The 16,746-nt window shown below is 39.5% G+C and overlaps 1 protein-coding gene across 5 annotated transcripts in view; it reads right to left on the reverse strand.

Moving 5' to 3' along the window:
• IGDCC4 (immunoglobulin superfamily DCC subclass member 4) overlaps window positions 1–16,746 on the reverse strand; it is an 80,311-nt gene that overhangs the window by 42,562 nt on the left and 21,003 nt on the right. For all 5 annotated transcript variants that reach the window (XM_087972851.1, XM_087972850.1, XM_087972848.1 and 2 more), the window contains exons 2-4: window positions 4,865–4,988; window positions 4,264–4,514; window positions 1,766–1,907 (exon numbers count right to left, since the gene is read on the reverse strand). In XM_087972851.1, the coding sequence (XP_087828977.1) occupies window positions 1,766–1,907; window positions 4,264–4,514; window positions 4,865–4,988 (517 nt within the window). The remainder of the gene's footprint in view (window positions 1–1,765; window positions 1,908–4,263; window positions 4,515–4,864; window positions 4,989–16,746) is intronic.

The following is a 16,746-nucleotide window of genomic DNA, read 5'->3' on the forward strand; positions in this document are numbered from 1 at the left end:
ATTTTCAAATGGTATGATGAATGGTTGAAGGAGCTAGGTTTGTCTAGCCTTATGAAGAGAAGGATTAGAGGGGACACCATAGTGGTCTTCCAATACTTGAGGAGCTGTCCCAGAGAGGAGGGGATTGATTTATCCAACCAAAGCACCCGTGGGCAGGACAAAAAGTAACGGGTGGAATCTTGTTAAACCTAGAACAAAGGAGAAATTTCCTGACAGTGAGAACAATAATCAAAGAAATAGCTTGCCTCCCAGAGTTGTGGATGCGCCATCGTTGGAGGTTTTCAAAAATCGACTGGACAGTCATTTGACTGGGAAGTCTATGGAGATTCTCAGTCATCCAAGTCATGGTTCTCCCAAAGGTGCTTTTTCCAAGAGGCAACTGGACTTTCTGGTTTTTCTCTGAAGACGTTTCACTTCTTGAAGAAAGTCTTCAAAGAAAACCCAGAAAGTCCAGTTGCCTCTTGAAAAAAGCACCTTTGGGACATTTGACTAGGATGTGTTGAAGGTTTCCTGTCTTGAGTAGGTGGTTGGATTAGAAGACCTCTGAGGTACCTACCAGTCCTATGAATCTATGTTAATAGCAATAGCACTTAGGCTTATATATTGCCCTATGGTGGTTTACAGCCCTCTGTAAACAATTTATAGAGTCGGTCTATTGCCCCCAACAATCTGGGTCCTAATTTTATCAACCTTGAAAGGATGGAAGAGCGGAGTCAACCTTGAGCCAGCAAGGATTGAACTGCTGGCAGTGGGCAGAGTTAGCCTGCAAAACGGCATTCTCACCACCGTGCAACCAAGACTCCTTGTTCTGTGTTCTATATCCCTCTAAGACTCTCTTAGAGCTGTTCATAGACAGATATACTGGACCATTTTGACAATCCAGATATAATAAACCTGTCAGTTGACCCAACTACCATCAGGCATCAGGTTTAGGCATACATCACAGCTTGCAAGCCACAACCAGTGAGGCTTAGCAGCTCCAACTTAACTAACTCTATCGTGCTTGATGCAATAGGTGTTGTTGTTAGTCACAAAGTCATGCCTGACCCATTGCGACTCCATGGAGAATGTTCCTCCAGGCCTTCCTGTCCTCTACCATCCTCTAGTGTCCATTTAAGCTCACGGCTACTGCTTCAGTGACTCCACCCAGCCACCTCCTTCTCTGCCGTCTTCTTCTTCTTCTTCTTCTTCTTCTTCTTCTCTTCTTCTGTCTTCTTCTTCTTCTTCTTCTTCTTCTTCTTCTTCTTCTTCTTCTTCTTCTTCTTCTTCTTCTTCTTCTTCTTCTTCTTCTTCTTCTTCTTCTTCTTCTTCTTCTTCTTCTTCTTCTTCTTCCTCCTCCTCCTCCTCCTCCTCCTTCTCTTCTTCTTCTTCTTCTCTTTCTTCTTCTTCTTTACCCCAGTCTTTCCCAGCATTGGGCTCTTCTCCAGTGAGTCCTTCCTTCTCACTAAGTGGCCAAAGTCTTTGAGTTTCATCTTCAGGATCTGGCCTTCTAAAGAGCAGTCAGGGTTGATCTCCTCTAGGACTGACCAATTTGATCGCTTTGCCGTTCAAGGGACTCGCAGTAGTCTTCTCCAGCACCAGAGTTCAAAGGCCTTTCATAGCCATACATTGCAACTAGGAAAACCATAGCCTTGACTATGTGCACTTTTGTTGGCAGGTGATGTCTCTGCTTTTTAGTATGCTGTCTAGATTTGCCATAACTTTTCCTCCCCAGGAGCAAGCGTCTTTTAATTGGTGAGCAATGAGTGACCCTTGCATAATTTACCTTGGTTCTGAAGGCACAGCTTCCTTGTCCTTCTGCCAAGTGATGACCGGAGCAGGCAAACCTTTGATCCGACACTCAAAACGAGCCATGCCATTTTCTGGCACAGATTGGGGTTCTGGATGTTGGAAAAATGGAAGCAAGGCTATGGTAGGAAGTGGGGGGATAACCATTGACAGAAGATCAGTGAAAGAGGAAAGAAAGAAAAAGAAAAAAAGAAAGGGAAAGGGAGGCATGAGTTACAAGCAGAAGAACAACCTGGCTTTAGACAGAGTTGACCCAACTATTGATAATTGCTTTGCTTTTGTTTTGTTTTTGTAGAATATTTAGTTATTCAAGGAAAATTAAAAAACAAAGCATCAAAATATTAATATTAAAAAGTATTTTTTTAAAAATAGGGTTAATTTGGGGGATGACTTGCATTGAAGCGGGATTCTTATTAAGACAACCTGTTTTGTGAGTGGCCAGAACCCAAATATTACATATAAAATTGCCCTTTCTCTGAATGACAAAACAATTGAGAACTGGATCTGCTTGGGATAAATGATTGGAGTTATATGAAAATATTTTCTTTTAGTTCTGCCTTTTACTCTTCATGCCACATATGGTTTTTCTGTTGTCTTATATTTTGAATTCTGATATGTTTATTGGCTGATCGATCAATCCATTATCATAATAATACTTTAAGAGGGAAACATGAATTCCTTAGGACGGTGATGGCGAACCTATGGCACGTGTGCCACAGGTGGCATGCAGAGCCATATGTGCAGGCATCTGAGCCTCAGCCAAACTTACCTGCACCGTGCATGTGTGCACCTCTCAGCTGATTTTCGGCCTGTTTGAGGCTGTTTTCACCTTCCCAGAGGCTCGAGGGAAGCCTCTGCTGCCTCGGGAGGCTGAAAACGGGCCCGTTTTGGCACTTCTGGTATTTCCAGAACGCCCATTTTTCAGCCTCCCGAGGCTGCAGAGGCTTCCCTCGAGCCTCCAGGAGGGCGAAAACGGCCTCAAATGGGCCAAAAATCAGCTGGGAGGCAGTGCAGGTAAGGGGGTGGGGCGGGGTGTTGCGCACACATGCGCAGGGGGATGGGGCGCATTGTGTTGTGAGTGCTGGTGCCACGTGCGCTTTCAGCACTCCACAACAAAAAGGTTCGCCATCACTGCCTTAGGAGGTTCTTGATTGGACGGCACAATCTCTGTAAATTGGGAACAGCCCGAGAAGCCTTTTGTGAAGACTATCAGAGGAAACAAGAATTTCACTCAGGAGATATGCTTTTCTGTGCACATTCCCTTTGACAACAAGACACTATTTTTTGTACTTTAAAACTAGCAGAGAGTATCGCATTTCAGACAGGTTTTCGTTTCCTTGCCTGGCTATTTTACCTATCAAACAAGGTTTGCTAAAGGAGACAGATTAATAAAGTATGCTTTAGGAATAAGTTGCTTACATAAATTACGTATGGACAATTAGAATGAAAGGCGATCAGGATTTATTGAAACTGTTGTGTTACTTCATACACAGGTAGTCCTTGACTTATGACCACAATCAAGGCCAGGAACACTGTTGATAAATGAGGCAATTGTTAAACGAGTCGAGCCCAATTTTATGACCTTTTGCCATGGTGGCTAAGTGAATCACCGAAGTTGTTCAGTAAATCCTGTAGTCATTAAGCAAATCTGGCTTCCCTTGTCTGATGTCGGCTGGGAAGGCCATAAATGCTGATCACGTGACCCTTGGACACTGCAACTGTCATAAATACACACCGGTTGCCAACAGACCGGATTTTGATCACTAAATAGATAGTGATCCAGTTGTTCTGACCCAGCTCCCCAAACACAACAAACCCTCTGAAGCTAACTCGAAAATTCCTTTATTAGGAGTGCCGGCAGCTCCGGCAAAAAGTTTCTCTCTCAATGCAGGCTAACAAGTCCAGCCAGCTGGAAGATTTGTCTGCCACATCTATTCACCTCCGCCCCCTGCCTTTTATCCCCAGAGTTAGGATGGGGCTTTGCTAGCAGGAGCGGCCCATAGATTTCCACTGCTCTCCTCTCCCCTGGTTTCTGCGCATCTGCGCGTCAGGCACTGGACCCAGCTGTTCCTTCTCTTCCTCATCAGCCACTTCCAGACCTGGGGGCTGTTGATCTTCCACCTGAGGGCTGAGGGACGTCTCTCTCTCTCTCTCTCTCTGACAGCTCCATTCTCTCTTTTCCCCCTCAGAGCTCTCAGGTTGCCTTGCACCTGACTCTCACGCCTCCTCTTCTGATCCAGCGGCCGACAGGCCACAACACCAGTGATCTCTGAAGAGCCAGTAATCCTCATTCAGACGTTGTAGAACTACAATATATATCTATATCTTCTCTCTCTCTCTCTCTCTCTCTCTCTCTCTCCGTCTATCTATTGTATTGCCCCACAGTGAGGACTAGAAGCATGCTTCGTTTTCTTTTTCAAAAGATAGCCGAGGTGAAATGGCTCTTGTAACGAATTGCAGGGGACAAATACTCACTAGATTCTCGGAGCATCAGTGTCTGGCCAGTGATGGACCCAAATGGTCCCTGAGTGATACAAGAATAATTTCCTTCCACGCTGGAGCCTTCCGAGTGGTTGTCGTGTTTCACAGCTGCCTCAGGTGACGTGATCAACAAAGAACCGTTGGGGAGGACACGGAGGTTGTCTTCTTCTCCCAGTGGATATCTGTTCTTCTTCCATGTAATGTTGGAAAACTGCTCGCTGGATGGAAAGGAACGGAGACCTAGCCTTGGGAAGAAGAATGGGAGCAAGGGAGCAACAAGGGAAGAGAAAAGATTACTCGGTGCTGAGAACGTGCAAGAAAGAAACTCAATTCAACCCTGCCTTGATTGTGTTTGGTAGATGGTGGAGCAGAGACCAACTCTAGAGAGCTTTCAAGATTCTGTTATTATTACCCTACATTGATATTTCTCAACGTTGGCAACTTCAAGACCTGTGGACTTCAACTCCCAGAACTCCCCAGGGAATTCTGGGAGTTGAAGTCCACAGGACTTAAAAGTTGCCAACGTTGAGAAACGTTGCCCTACAAACAATACATCCTGGAATCCCAACAATGTCTTTTTCTTGACCGGACCTACCTCAGAGGGCTGACCTCAGGAAACAGACTGCAACTCAGCTCTAACGTCTCACTGGGGTTGAGGGTCACTTGTCCAGTTCCAGAGCCGCAGCTCAACTCCAAGGCCTGCATTCGAGAAGGTTCTCCTGCAGAGAAATGAGACAATCCCCCAACTGATGTTAACCCCTGGTTTGTATAATTATGGTCTACGGAATCAGTCCAAATTGGCCAAGTTCTCACAGTGCATAAATCAAAACAAATTAAGTCCATTCCAACTCAGTGTGTTGAGTAAGCACAGATCAAGGTTTTTAAGAAGATACAACCGTTGTCCAATCATCTGCTTGAGCAGGAAGCTGGAGGAGAAGACATACAAGGTCCCTTCTAATTCTGTTATTCTATACTAGCTGGATACTCATGCTTCCCTACAAAACTATGTGGTTGGGCTTAGTTTTTGGGGAGGAACATAAGGTGGAAAAATTCTGCCTCTGCTTACCAGCATCCATTAGTATTCATCTGGCTAGCGTCTTGTCAGTGTGTGAGAGAGTTGAGTGCTATTTGGAAACTGAAACAGTACTTGCTGTGTGAGCAAGAAGGAGATAGCAAGGAGCCTAGGTGTGGCTTAGCTCAACTGTTCTGTACTAAAGCTGCTTAGTGCTGTGATACTGAAACCCTCTCCTCTGCTTGTGTTTTGCATTTTGGACAGATTTCTTTCAGATGGGGAGGGGGAGTAGAACTCCTTAGCATCAGAGCGTGTTAATAATAATAATATAGGAAATACTCTAAATGCGCTGATGGTCATTTTGAAAAATCCTTTTTTAGTGAGCATCTAGAAGCCAAGAGGAACATATGTGCCTTTACGGTTCTGGAGATTTTGTGATGATGCATGAATGGCCTTTTGCTTTTTTGTATGTATGTATGTATGTATGTATGTATGTATGTATGTATGTATGTATAATTAAGTGTTGTATCTGATGATTCTTGACTCTTGACGAATGTATCTTTTCGTTTATGGACACTGAGAGCATTTGCACCAGAGACAAATTCCTTGTGTGTCCAACCACACTTGGCCAATAAAGAATTATATATATTATATTATATTATATTATATTATATTATATTATATTATATTATATTATATTATATTATATTATATTATATTATATTATATTATATTATATTATTATATTATATTATATTATATTATATTATATTATATTATATTATATTATATTATATTATATTATATTATATTATATTATATTATATTATATTATATTATATTATATTATATTATTGTTATGTTATTATTATATTAATTATTATATTATATTATATTATATTATATTATATTATATTATATTATATTATATTATATTATTATATTATATTATATTATTATAATATTATGTTATGTTATGTTATGTTATATTATATTATATTATATTATATTATATTATATTATATTTATTATATTATATTATATTATATTATATTATATTATATTATTATATTATATTATTATATTATATTATATTATATTATATTATATTATATTATATTATATTATATTATATTATTATATTATTATATTATATTATATTATATTATATTATATTATATTATATTATATTATATTATATTATATTATATTATATTATATTATATTATATTATATTATATATAATTCTTTATTGGCCAAGTGTGGTTGGACACACAAGGAATTTGTCTCTGGTGCAAATGCTCTCAGTGTCCATAAACGAAAAGATACATTCGTCAAGAGTCAAGAACCATAAAGTACAACATTTAATGATAGTCATAGGCAGGGGTGGGATTCAAAATTTTTAACAAACAGTTCTGAAGGCATGGCTTACTTGGTGGGCGTGACTTGGTGGTCATGTTATTGGCTGGGTGTGGCCAACTCAATATCACTCACATCGAGGCACGCATCTCCTCGCCTGGCCTCTCATGACTGTGGGGATGCTGCAACAGTCGTAAGTGTGAAAAATGGTCATAAGTCACTTTTTTCAGTGCTATTGTAACTTTGAATGGTCACTCCACACAAGCAAAGTACCAGCAAAGGAGGGGAAAAAAACTCCAGAGAAGTTCCTGAGACAGGAAGTCTAGTCCTGCCAAGAATGTAATAAGGGTTAACGGAGAGGCAGTTTCTGTAAGCAACACCAGAATGTTTCCTTCCTGCCTTCCTTACAAGATTAGGCCAGTAATTTCTTCTAACAACTGGTTCTCCGAACTGCTTAGACAACCGGTTGTAGCAAATAGGTGCAAACTGGTAGAATCCCACCCCTGGTCATAGGGTACAATAAGCAATCAAATCATGCTAGGAAACAGTCAATAAAAATCGTAAGGATACAATCTTCATACATATATGGGAGAACATATAGGTACAACAATTCCTTCAGCAATTGTTTGAAGCTATGACAGTACAGGTAGTCTTTGACTTACAACAGTTCATTTAGTGATCGTTCAAAGTTGCAATGGCACTGACTTATGACCGTTTTTCACACTTATGTGTTCACCTATGGTCAGGTGAACAAAGTTCAGACACTAGGCAACTGGTTCACATTTATGATGGTTGCCACATCCCAGGCTCATCCCCTTTGCAACCTTCTGACAGGCAAAGTCAACAGGGAAGCCAGGTTCACTTAACAACCAGGTTACTAACTTATCAACGGCAGTGATTCACTTACCGCCCGTGGCAAGAAAGGTCTTAAAATGAGGAGAAAATTCACTTAACAACCCCTCTCGCTTAGCCACTGAAGTTTTGGGCTCAGTTGTGGTCATAAGTAGAGAGCTACCTGTATATAAAGCCTTGGACACCGCCTTCAAATGGTATAGGGTCTCCTGCTTGAACAGGGGGTTGGACTAGAAGACCTCCAAGCTCCCTTCCAGCTCTTATTCTGATCGATTGATTCTGCTACTTTGCTCTCAATCAATCTGTCCCCCAGCCAGCTGATTTTTGTTTTACTGTCTCTGTGATATATTTTTTTAAAATCAGCCTGGGTGAGAAACGGTGTGGCACTCTGCCCATGCTTGAATAGATTTTATAGCAATCCAAGCAAGCAGCCTATTAAAACCTTTTTGCTACCGATAAACTGGCTTTTTTTTTTACTTTTTGCTGATAAACAGGCCGTGTTGGGTGTGTGTGTGCAGGGGAGAATGCAGAGAGGGAGTTTAGAGTCGAGAGGAAGCAAATATACTCATGAGCTTGTAATTGAACTGCACCAGTGCCCAGAATGAACACAAGAGATGTTGAAATGCTTCAAAGAAATGCAAAACCAGCTGGGGACCAAAAAAAAAAAAAACCACCCTCACATTATTGGCAAATAAAATAGTTAACTGCTCCATTAATTTAAAGTAGTCTGTTCTTTTTTTTTTTTAATTTTTATTGGTTTTTAAGACAAACATAGACAAACAAAACATAAAAACATCAAGCCATCTTCCATATATATACAGTGTGCCGGTTGTTTTACAAATTGTTTTGTGCTTCCATTTCGTAGTCTTCAATTACAATTACATTGTATATATTTTCATATTTTCAATCAAGTATTAAATACATTAATATCATTGTTAATCAATCATTTGACTATACTTTTATTCATTCATGTTTTACGAAATAATCATATTTTACTTAATTTGTTTTATAACAGTTCATATTATCATCTCAAATCTATCCTACAATCATTTTGTAGATATAATAAGAAGAGAATACATCTTTATATGTTTATTATTTTCTAAGAATCTACATATTTCATTACCATGTTTTATTGTCTAACCATTGATAGAATAGACCCCAAATTTTATAAAATTGTTTATCATCTTGTTCTCTGATTTCAAATGTCAATCTACTCATTTCAGCACATTCCAATATTTTCTTAATGATTTCCTTCTGTAATGGTATTTTCTCATTTTTCCAGTTTTTAGCAAATACAATCCTAGCCACTGTTAATACACTTACAATCAGGTATTTCAATTCTTTACTATATATTTCAGGTAAAATTCCCAATAAAAATATCTCTGGTTTCAAATCTATATGCTTTTTTGTCATTTTTTCCAACCACATGTGGATTTTAGTCCAATATTTTTTGGCATCCGCACAAGTCCACCACATATGGTAATATGAGCCAGGTGTCTGATGACATTTCCAACATTTTTCAGATTTGTTCTTGAACATTCTTGCTATTCTTGTCGGGGGAAAATGCCACCTGTAAAACATCTTATACAAATTTTCTTCATATGCTGTTGACATTGTCATTTTATAATTTTGAGACCACAATTTTTACCATTTCTCTAGACCAATCCCATATCCAAAATTCTTCCCCCAAGCAATCATTGTTTCTTTAACTTGTTCTTCTTTTAATTTCTAATAAATATCCATACAATTTTTAAATCACCTTTTCATCAGTACCTGTCAAAATCTTATCTAAATCAGTCAGTTTATCATAGAAACCTTCTGTTTTAGAGTCTTTATCATACCTTGAATGTATTTGCGCATATGAAAACCAATTCATCTTTATACCTTGTTCCTCTAGTTTTTGTATAGATTTAAGTTCACCCTTTTCATTCAATATTTCACCATATCTAACTGTTTGTTCCTTTTTATATATTATAGGATAAGAAAATGCTTCAATAGTCGATAGCCAGACTGGAATTTTCAAATAACATTGCCTTTTAGTCTTCTCCCAGTTTAACCCAGTTTAACCACAGAGACTGAGCTTTTCCCCTTTATAATGTCTTCTAAAGTAGCGCTGCGCCTTTTGATGAAAGCCCTGTGTTTTAAAAGGTTCTGCTTTATACCATAGAAAAGCATGCCACCCCAACAACAGATCATGTCCTTCTAATGTCAACAATCTAGTATTTCTTAATGTTGTCCATTCCTTAACCCACATCAAATTTGTAGCTTGGTAATACAACTCCCAATTAGGCAAACCAAATCCTCCTCTTATTCTGGCATCTTGCAAAAGTTTTAACTTTATTCTCGCTTTCTTACCTTGCCATATATATTTCAACACAATTTTATTTAAATCTTCAAAGTAATCTTTTCCAAGCCTAATTGGAATTGTTTGAAACAAATATAAAATTCTGGGTAATATATTCATCTTGATTGTTGATGTTCTCCCTATTAATGACAGTTGTAAATTTTCCCATTTCACCAAATCTAGCGCTATCTGCTGCTTAAGTTTGATATAATTATTCTCTTTTAGTGTACTGAATCTTGCTGTCAAATGTATCCCCAAGTACTTGATCTTATTTGTGACCTGAATTTTCAATAGATCTGCCAGTTCTTCCTTTTGTCTTGATAGCATATTCTTTGTCAAGATCTTTGTCTTATGTTTATTTATTTTCAAACCAGCCACTTTTCCACATGCCTCTATCTTTTCTATCAATTTTGATGCTGTTTCTAGTGGGTCTTCTAAAATGAAAACCAGATCATCGGCGAATGCTTGCAACTTAAATTCTTCCTTTTTAATTTTCATCCCTTTTATATCCTTTTCTTCTCTAATATAAAGTAGTCTGTTCTTCTTGTCTGCACAATCCATCCGAGTGCTAATATTTCAGCTTCTTCTCACCTAGGCTGCCCCCTACTCTTTAAATTCCAGTATGTGCTTGTTGTTTTCGGCTCTAGGGGGCAGTGCTCATCTTTGCTACAAAGCCTAAGAGCCAGCGCTGTCCGAAGACGTCTCCGTGGTCATGTGGCTGGCATGACTAAACACTGAAGGCCCACGGAATGCTGTTACCTTCCCACCAAAGTGGTCCCTGTTTTTCTACTTGTATTTTTTACATGCTTTCGAACTGCTGGGTTGCAACCAGCAACGTGAGCTCACTCCGTTATGCGGTGCTAAGGATTCGAACTGCCGAACTGCTGACCTTTCTGATCGACAAGCTCAACACCACTAAGCCACCACATCCCTTACAACTCTATTATTCTATATTCTAGGTGTTCACCCTTTTATGGTAGAGTTGGCCTAACACATTTCTGTATTTTTTTTTTTCTTCAAGAACTCAACATGGCTCCTTCGTCATGTGGATGAGTGTATGGAAGGGAAGAAGAAAGAAGAAAAAAGAAGGAAGAAAAAGAAAGAAGACCTGTCTATATTCTACCAACCCAACACCAGGAATTCTATGCATTTGGCTTCCTAGAATTCCTGGACTCCTGCGGTGACCCACATAGTTGTTCAACATAAGGCTGGCGTTATTTATTGGCTTTATTTTTGTAACTCTCTCCAAAGACTTTCTGTCTCTTAGCTCTTTGCCTTATATGCTGATTTAAGCAGATTTTAGAATATCCCAAAGGTGCTTTTTTTTCAAGACGTAACCGGGTACATTAAGTAACCGTCTAACCAGCCCCAAAATATTTTCCTCCAGCTACTAGAGAGAGAACTTTCCCAGGCCTGATTGCCAAGAATCTTTTAGCTGATGCAACTCCAGAACAACCCTTATACGTTGGACAGGTGTTCTCACCCCACCTGTCTAATGAAGTCAAATCTCTCTCGCATTCAAGCTTGGCTTCTCTTGACATCAATGGACACACTCAGGATAGTTTTCTTGGCAATAAGCCATAGGTCTTTTTTTGTCACTGTCTTCTTCCAAAAATTTTTTTTTGGTGGGGGGGGCTGTCCATTCATCCTGCATCCCTTGGAAGTTTTTTCCCCCAATGAAGTCTCTCCTGTCTAACTTTCTTGAGTACAAAAAAGATGTTGAGATTTTAGAAGAAGTGCAGAGAAGAGCAACTAAGATTGAAGGGTTCGAGACTAAAATATATAAAGAACAGCTGCAGGATTTGGGTTTGGCTAGTCTGGAAAAAAGAAGGACTAGGAGTGACATGGTAGCAGTGTTTCAATATTTGAGGAGCTGTCACAAAGATGAGGGGGGTCAACTTATTTTCCAAAGCACCAGAAGGCAGGACAAGGAACAATGGATGGAAACTAATCAAGGAGAGAAACAATCTGGAATTAAGCAGAAACTTCCTAAGAGTGAGGACAATTAACCAGTGGAACAGCTTGCCTTTAAGAGTTGTTAAGGTTTTTAAGAAGAGACTTGTCTGAAGTGGCATAGAGTTTCCTGCTTGAACAGAGTTTGGACTAAATGACCTCCAAGGTCCCTTCCAACTCTGTTATTCTGTATTAAGATCCACCAGATGCAGCTATTAGTTGGAAACGTTGCTCGAAGAGACTTTTTTCAAAAAGGGCTCTTCCCTCTTGCCTTCTTCTGCATAAATCTAAACCTGTCTTTTCCACTTTGAATATGCTATCCAAGCATTTTTCCAGAAAACATCAACCCTAAATGGCATCTACTGTTCCTAATTTGCAAAAACCCAGCAACAGGTTCCCAGTTGTTCAAAAGAAACCACAACAACAACCCAGAAAGCTACCAATGTACGCCCATGTATTTGCTCAACTCATAGCAAGCTGAATAAGTCTGAGCCTCAATCGGTCTGAGTTGTAAAATGGGACTTTATTCTTAAAACGTGGAGCGACACAACTCAGTTGTTCTTTGACATTTTTAGTTAACACACTGCTAAGTCATGTCCTAATTGCTTATTTTTGTATTGTCCAATTTGAGTCTTACCCTTTGGAAAGATTTTCCTGAGAATCATTTACAGCATACTAAAAAAAATAATTACAATCCATTAATCTCTCACTCAGCCTGAGGGCTCCTCACCTGTAAAAGATGTGTATTTAATATACTTGCCTTTCATCACTTTGGTATTGAAATCTCCAAATGATAATTCCTCATTGTTGATGGAGCATAAAGAAGCTAGCAGAATTAATTCCTTTAAACCACTGCTGCCCAGTTTTTCTTCTTGTCTCAATACGCTGCCATCATTTTGCAAGATTTATTTATTCTCCAGAAAGGCACTTAAATGGAGTTCTGGTTTCACTTCATCTCTACAACAACCACCTTGCAAGGTTAGGATAAGATAGGGGCCAGTGACCTTCCATGGCTGAAGTTGGATTTGAACCTGGGCCAACACCACTCCAGCCACTCCAACCGCAGGATGTTTTGAGGATTCATTGTTCCTTAGCTTTTGCTGAGATTTTATGAAAAGCTTCGGGAGTGACATTTCTGAATTCTGATGTTTGTGCACAGGAAAGTGATCTATTTCGTGGCATAAAAGAAGACATGGATTCCAAAGCACCAGAAGACAAGAAACAATGGATGGAAACTAACCAAGGAGAGAAGCAACCTGGAATTAAGGAGAAACTTCCTAACAGTGATAAGAATTAATCAGTGGAACGACTTGCCTCCAGAAATTGTGGGTGCTCTTATCACTGGAGACTGGACAGCCATTTGTCTGAAATTATATAGGGTGTCCTGCTTGAGCAGGAGGTTGGTCTAGAAGATTTCCAAGGTCCCTTCCAGCTCTATTCCAGTTGACATTGGATCTCAGTCCTTATTAGGAATGAACACAGATATAGCTATCCTAAAAGGGTACTTTACCAAAGAGACAGCTGATAAGAGTAAACAAAACTTTGGTCTTCAGAGTGTAGAGCAGACAAACAAAAGATAACTCCCCTGCAGAACAAAAACCACAACAAAATCTCTCCAGAGTTTTGTATCTTCTGAGCTAACGTTCAAGAGGTTCCAAGCCTCTGAAAGAATACATTGCAGCAAACACCCAATGGATCCATTTTTAACTTTTGCACAAACAGTTTTGCATTTTTGCTCAATAAAAGCCAGGGGTGCAGATTAACTCATGAGATCCTTCTTCATGGAGAGATCTCAAATTCTGAAACCACCAGCTCCGATGTCCCAGAATCGGGTGGTCACTTTTTTTTGAGACCTTCTGCCAAGAGAAGTCAATAAGGAAAGCCAGGTTCACTGTGTTACCAACTGAACAACTGCAGTGATTCTCGTAACAACCATTGCAAGAGAGTTCCTAAAATGGAGCAAAATTCACTTAAAAACTGTCTTGTTTAGCAACTGAAATTTTGGGCTCAATTGTGTTCATGAGCCAAGGAATACTCGTACTCAGATTCATATAAAAGCAGCCAGTGTAGTGGAAATTCCATTCCATTCCATTCTTCCTCTTCCATACTCTCTTCTCTTCTCTTCTCTTCTCTTCTCTTCTCTTCTCTTCTCTTCTCTTCTCTTCTTTGATTAGATTCCAAGATGGCAGCTAGGTTCTTTCCCCTAATCCATTTTGCACCATTAGTTGGGGGTATTCACTTTGTACTAGCAGACAATCTCTTGCAGTGTACAAGAATATCCAGCTTGAACCGATGCCCAAAACCTTTAAGGCTTTAATAGATATTTTTCATTAACAGCCTACAAAAGGCTACGTGGTTGCCAAGACCTTAAAACTTGCTCTTTCCTCTGAAGGGTGTTATAAAAATAAAGTGAATGAGCTATAACTCTTTTTCAATATACAATATGGAAGCCTTGGGAAAGAAATAAAAAAGGCATTTGGATTTGTCAGCATCCAGAGCTTTTAAAAATTTAAGAAGCTTGATCGTAAAGATGGGTCAGATTAAGCTTTGGGCAAATGTGCATGATCAAGTGGTCCTAGTAAGGTGACACCTGGAATACTGCAACCAATTTTGGTCACCATACTATAAAAAAAGATGTTGAAACCTTGGAAAAAGTTCTGAGAAGAGCAACTAAGATGATCAAGGGCCTAGAGACTAACACATATGAAGAATGGTTGGATTTGGATATGGCTAATCTAAAGAAAAGAAGAATTAGGGGTGACATTGTTATGATATGTACAGAATAACCCTTGAGTAACAAGGATATGCACATGGAAACGTTTATGAGAGTAGTTATGAATAATTATTCAGCCACACACAGATACACTAAATTGAGTTAAAGTTTACTTTAAGAAATAGCACAGTCCAATAAATGGTCCAGGTCATATACATTTAACAGTCCAAAGAATATCCAATTACAAAGTCTTCTTACTGGTTGCCTTTGTCATTTACAATAAACAAAAATATCAAAGTATAAGCACAGCATAAATACAACAGAGAACCTTAGATAGCAACAGAATGTCAGAGAGAGCAAACTATGATCTCTAGCTCCCTTTTATGGTAATTTGCAATATAAGCAACCAATCGGAATATAGTATAAATCAATACAGTGATTTTGTCTTAAAGCTACAAACATACATTGTTGGTTTATATATTGCCAACCCAACTAATCGGTGGACAGATTCCTAATAGACATGATAGCAGTATTTCAGTATTTGAGGGGCTGCCACAAAGAAAAATTGGGGTCAAATTATTCTACAAAGCAGAGGGCAGGATGAGAAACAATGCTTGGAAACTAACCAAAGAGAGAAGTAACGTGAAATTAAGGAAAAACTTCCTAACAGTGAGGACAATTAACTAATGGAACAGCTTGTCTTCAGAAATGGTGGGCACTTCAACACTCCAGGTTTTTAAGAAGAAACTAGACAGCCACATATAAGTTCTGCAACTTGAGCAGGAGGCTGGACTAGAAGACCTCCAAAGTCCCTTCTATTCTATTCTATTCATTCCAATATCCTATCCTATCCTATCCTATTCTTCACCCTTACGACTTGCTTCAAAATCCGCAGGGGAAGAGAGTAAGAAAATCATTTACATCAGAGCATTAACCCATTTAGGTTAAACCTGGCTTAAGCCAAGGTTATTTGAAAGACCATATTCTCTTGGTCACATCTACCTGACCCGTCAGAGCAGGGAGGCAGGGAAACTCTACCTGGGGTCCCCTTTCCTAAGGAAGTTTACCTAGCAAGACCAAGTAGGAGGACCTTAACTGTGGTGGCTCCCTCCCTGTGGAACATTATCCCTGTGGAGATCAGACTGGCCACCCATTTTAATATTCTTTTGCAAAGCTCTGAAGACCTAGTTTTTGCCAATGGGCTTGGGGACCCCAGAGTGGGATGGAGCCCAACAAGTGGCTTCTTATACTAGAATCACAGAGTTGGAAGGGACCTTGGAGGTCTTCTAGTCCAACCCCTTGCTCAGGCAGGAAACCCCATACCATTTCAGACAAAGGGTTGTCCAATCTCTTCTTAAAAACTTCCAGTGTTGGAGAATTCATAATTTCTGGAGGCAAGTTGTTCTACTGATTGTTCTCACTGTTAGCAAGTTTCTTCTTAGTTCTAAGTTGCTTCTCTCCTTGATTAGTTTCCACCCATTGCTTCTTGTCCTGCCTTCAGGTGCTTTGGAGAATAGCTTGACTCCCTCTTCTTTGGGGCAGCCCCTGAGATATTGGAACTCTGCTATCATGTCACCCCTAGTCCTCCTTTTCATTAAACTAGACATACCCAATTCCAGCAACCATTCTTTATATGTTTTAGCACATATTTTACCAGTATTTCAGCAATAATTTTAGCAGTATCGATTGACTGATTGTTGTTGCCAGAGGGTGTGCGTGTGTGTGTGTGTGGAACTATTGTTTTTATTGCTATTCATATTAGGTTTTTATCTTTGTAAACCATCCAAAGTCACTAAGAATGAGTTGGACGACCATATACACTTCCTCAAATAAATAAGTAAATGAATTAAAGTGCAGAGGAATTGGCACCATGTGGTCTGTGTCACTTGCACGATGCCGTCCCATGCACACGGTGTTGTTGTGGATTCTTCTGGAGGTCTAAGGCCACAATCCCGGGTGAGACAAAGCTCTGCAGCTTTAATCCCAAAGAGCCACGGAACTGTTTCTATGTTTTCTGAACAGCTGCCCGCCACGGCAGACAACAAACGCCTTTGGAAAGCGAAGGGGAATTTCAAAAGCTGTTTGTAATCCAACATGATGAATGTCCTAGGGCAGAACAGCAGGAAGAGAGAGAGAGAGAAAAATAAAACAAAACAGAGTCTAGAGCCAAGAGGGAAGGAGTCAGACGCTGAAAAACTCTTTTTAAAAAGGGCACAGCCGATGCCCCATCGCTTGGCACCAGCA

This window comes from Notechis scutatus, chromosome 11, assembly GCF_049901735.1.
Source record: "Notechis scutatus isolate UNSWTSFEM ecotype Mainland chromosome 11, rNotScu1.2, whole genome shotgun sequence".
Taxonomy (NCBI): domain Eukaryota; kingdom Metazoa; phylum Chordata; class Lepidosauria; order Squamata; family Elapidae; genus Notechis; species Notechis scutatus.